The 4,049-nt window shown below is 36.7% G+C and overlaps 1 protein-coding gene across 2 annotated transcripts in view; it reads left to right on the top strand.

The window, feature by feature from the left end:
• Positions 1 to 4,049, top strand: part of LOC107708610 (cell adhesion molecule 2-like) — a 408,667-nt gene that overhangs the window by 368,232 nt on the left and 36,386 nt on the right. For both annotated transcript variants that reach the window (XM_016512883.1, XM_016512884.1), the window contains exon 4: positions 2,627 to 2,779. In XM_016512883.1, coding sequence (XP_016368369.1) covers positions 2,627 to 2,779 — 153 coding nt within the window. The remainder of the gene's footprint in view (positions 1 to 2,626; positions 2,780 to 4,049) is intronic.

Genomic DNA, 4,049 nt, shown 5'->3' on the forward strand with positions numbered 1-4,049 from the left:
TTTGTGATCCAAAAACAAACAAACAAATAAGATAGCCTAATATGGCTTTATAACAGCATCAGGGTGTCTTATTACTGGTTGTGAAGGGATAAATAAACTCTAAACTATGAGAGCGAGTGAGCAAAATAAAGGTTAGGCGTAAAAGAGCACATAGTTATTTTGTTGGGGCCCCATTCCTGGAATTTGCTTAGGGCCCCCAAATCACTAAGTCCGCCCCTGCCATGACTCATGAGAGCTACCAAGTTAGCTAAAGTCTAGTAGGTTAGACCAGTCCAAGTTCTTTCACTGCATGATTCAGTTTATTAAAATGCATTTAGAATTATCACAAAATGCAACATATGGGGGCAGAAATGTATATATTTATATCATTTCATATAGTTAATCAGTATCACGCGAAGACTGATGTTTTTTCCACCAAAAAGCAACATGAGAAATTTGATATTGATTTTATACAGCAGTTCAGTTTAATTTAATATTAAGACACTTACGTTTTAGACACAATATTTACTGTTTTTGCTCTATTTCGCCAACAAATATATTTTCAATTTGCGTCTCTGAGCAACATGACACTGTTTTCTTCCTGATTGAATCACCCGTTTAAATGATTCGGTTCAGTCGCAATGACTTACTTATTAACAGTGACTTGCTGCCGCCTACTGGCAGTTTTAATTTCACATTTAAAGTATCTTTTAAAAGGCTTAAAGGTAAATATGCTCATAAAAGGTAAAAATCTATTTAAAATTTTAAAAATCAAGTTATATACAATATTGCACACCCCTAATATATTTAAAGTTTTGTTTAGAAAAAATTTTAAATAAATATGAGAAGTGCCCTTTTTTCCACTTGAGCCCCTGCCCCTCAAAATGTCTGTGCACGTTCCTGATGTTGAGCATCAGAGACTTGTGATTAACCTTTTTTTTTTTAACCCAGCATTAGTCACATCTGAATCCAAATTAATTTGAAATAATTAACTTTTTTTGCATAATCCACCACACACCATTGCCATGGTGGTCACATTATTTGAAATGCACTTCATTTGGGAAAGAGGACAGGAAGGCATTAACAACAGCCTGTACCGCAAGTTCTTTTTTCATTCCAGCGTTGGCCTGCATCTCTTCCTGTAATGAACCTCATTATGTTCAATTACCTCAGAGATGCTGCTGTCCAGAGGGAGCTGCACTCAGACCTCTGGGGAGATGCGTCTGAAAACACATGGTCAACACACAACATCAGTTAGGCTGTTTTATTTCAACTACGAAAGGCCTCACTGAGGTGTGTAAGTGGGTTTGTGGGATGTTTGTTTGGATGCCCGGAGTGTGCCTGCGTGGTTCCACTTTACACTTCCTTTAAAGTTCCTTTGACATAGTAATTTGTGTATACGGCTCGATGTGGCTGAGAGCTTTAACCTACTGTGATCACAAAATGAAATTCATCTCCATAAAGCTTCTATTTAGGCAATCATGACTGTATTTGTTGATCTTTGTAAATGAAAATAGTGGCACTACTCATTATTTTATTTATTAAATAATGTAGCTTTTTCTGTAACACAGTTCGTTTTTCAGCCGCATAAACTCAAACACGCTATCTATAAATGAGTATCTAGTCTATTCCCTAACACTGCTGTATTCAATTTAAAGTTTTCAGGTGGTATGACAAGGCAAACGGCTAAGGCATTGACCAACTTTTTTATTAAGAGAGCTTTGAAAGGTCACCTTGATGACTGACCATGAGAATGTATTCTTTCTATTCTCCTGTGAGAAAAGATCCATAAAGCTCATCCGCGAATATTCTGGCAGGTTGTTACAGAGCATCAATGAGGCTCAAAATGTCTGAGTGAGTTTTATGGAAAGCAGAAGGTTAGAACTAGTGACCTTGTCTCCGCTGATTAAACTGTGCCGCCACATGGCGGATATCTTATGATCTGCCAGACTTTTTCCGAGTATAGTCATTATCATTGAACAAAGCATGTTAAAGATACCTCTGGAATTACTGCCCGTCTTTCACATTTGCCTTTGACCTTTGCATTAGCACTTTGACCTTTCCATTAGGCCTGTGTGATGATGGACACTAAAAGGTGTAATAACTAAAACCGTATCCTTAGGCCTCTTTTGCACAGAGGTCACAATCATAATAAGTTTGAACTTTACTTTTATTCATACTCGACTGGGTAAATAACCTGCAAATGTCATAAATACAGAGTTTGTAAATGAGGAGGTGAGCTCAAGCATGTATGTTTCAAATCGATAAATGCTCATTCTGTACACTGTTGACTGAAATTATGTTAGATTTGAATCCTGACTGATCCATATTCCATTTGCCCTCTGACTGAAAGCCATCATAAAATAATTTTCCCTGTAGCAAAGAATTGATCCTCATACTTAGCATAATATGAGAATATTTTCATAGATTGACATGTTCCTTGTTGTAAATTAATTTTTTAGGTTAAAATTGCACATTCTTGACGTTTCAATGCTTTCATGTCTTGTCTGTTGGTAAGTATTCAATGCATGCATTAAAACTTTAAGTGGTTTGAGAAAGTCACAGAGAATCCGCCGCTCTTGAGTATGGCACATGCTAATGAAGGTGTCATAATTAATGGTGCTCTCTTGATTGTTTGTTCCGGCAGCGCTGAGAGATAACCGGATTGAGCTGGTCCGAGCCACGTCGCAGGAGTTGACGATCAACATCAGTGAGGTCACGCTGGCAGACGAGGGGATGTACACCTGCTCCCTCTTCACCATGCCTGTCAAAACAGCCAAGGCTTTCCTCACCGTCCTGAGTAAGACATCATTTAACACTTGATGTGTCTGGGATTACATCCTAAATCAGCCAGCTGAAGCATTTTGAGTTATTTAGCCTTGACTTGTTATTTTACAAAATTTCACAAGCCGGTTTTGTTCACATTGACTGAATTTGTTGTAGTCTATCATCTATCATACCTTGATTTTAAACGCCATTTTTGCACTTATAGGCCTGCATTTTTATCTAAAACTTTTTGCTCAGTGTCTTTAGAATTTAAAGAAAGATATTTATTTAAAGCAAAAAAAAATAATAATACTGTTCCATTTTTTTCCAGATTTAAGCATACCTGTCAACCCTCCCATTTTCCCGGGATTCTCCCGTATTTTACCATTCTATCCCGCTATCATCCCGTTTTAAATATTTTCCCGTATTTTTAATCTTTCTATAAAAAAAAAAAATCCCACTGGGCATATTTTATATGTTTGCTACATTCATTTCCGGTAAAACTCCCGTCATTTGTATGGGCCAAACCTCATCATATGAATAATCACGACAACAAATTCCAAGGTTGTCCAGTTGCCAGATCTTGTATGAAACGCATCTTTCTCACACGATCGACGCATACAAATTTCAACCCATTTGTCCCCTCAACTTGGCAACCTACAGCCCAGTGATGCTACTGATATGTGCGCAGGTAGTACCGCGGGAAGGAAACAATGATCACTGGTAGAAACTGGAGAAGAAGACTCAGGTGGTGCACCAGTGAAAAAAAGCTAAATATACATGTAAATGCATATTTACATGTATAATGAGATATAGCTTATTATATATTATAAGGCAATTTAATTGATTAAATATGAGCGCTGCAAGTTTCAAAGTCAGGTGCTGAGCTGCTTTGTTTACTGCGGTTACGGGGAAATGGCTATATTTCTGGTGAAAAGCGCCACCTGCTGGCAGAGAATGAATTAGCATTTTTCAATAAGTGAACTGGTGGATCGACAAGAAAATAATGAATTATAAAACTGTAAAGATATAGCCTACACTAAGATATATTAATGTTACTAAATTAATATAATTGTTTGATAATAATTGTTTAAATTAATATAAAAAATAATATAATATAATATAAAAATTGTTACTTTTGACTCCGCCCCACCATACCCATATATATATATATATATATATATATATAGATAGATAGATAGATAGATAGATAGATACGTATACACACAGTGGTTGAAGTGGGCCGGTACGCACTTCTATATTTTAGCCTTTAGAGTACCTGCACTTTTTTGTGCGTACCGGCA

This window comes from Sinocyclocheilus rhinocerous, unplaced genomic scaffold (assembly GCF_001515625.1).
Source record: "Sinocyclocheilus rhinocerous isolate Xijiao unplaced genomic scaffold, SAMN03320098_v1.1 scaffold2491, whole genome shotgun sequence".
Classification (NCBI taxonomy): domain Eukaryota; kingdom Metazoa; phylum Chordata; class Actinopteri; order Cypriniformes; family Cyprinidae; genus Sinocyclocheilus; species Sinocyclocheilus rhinocerous.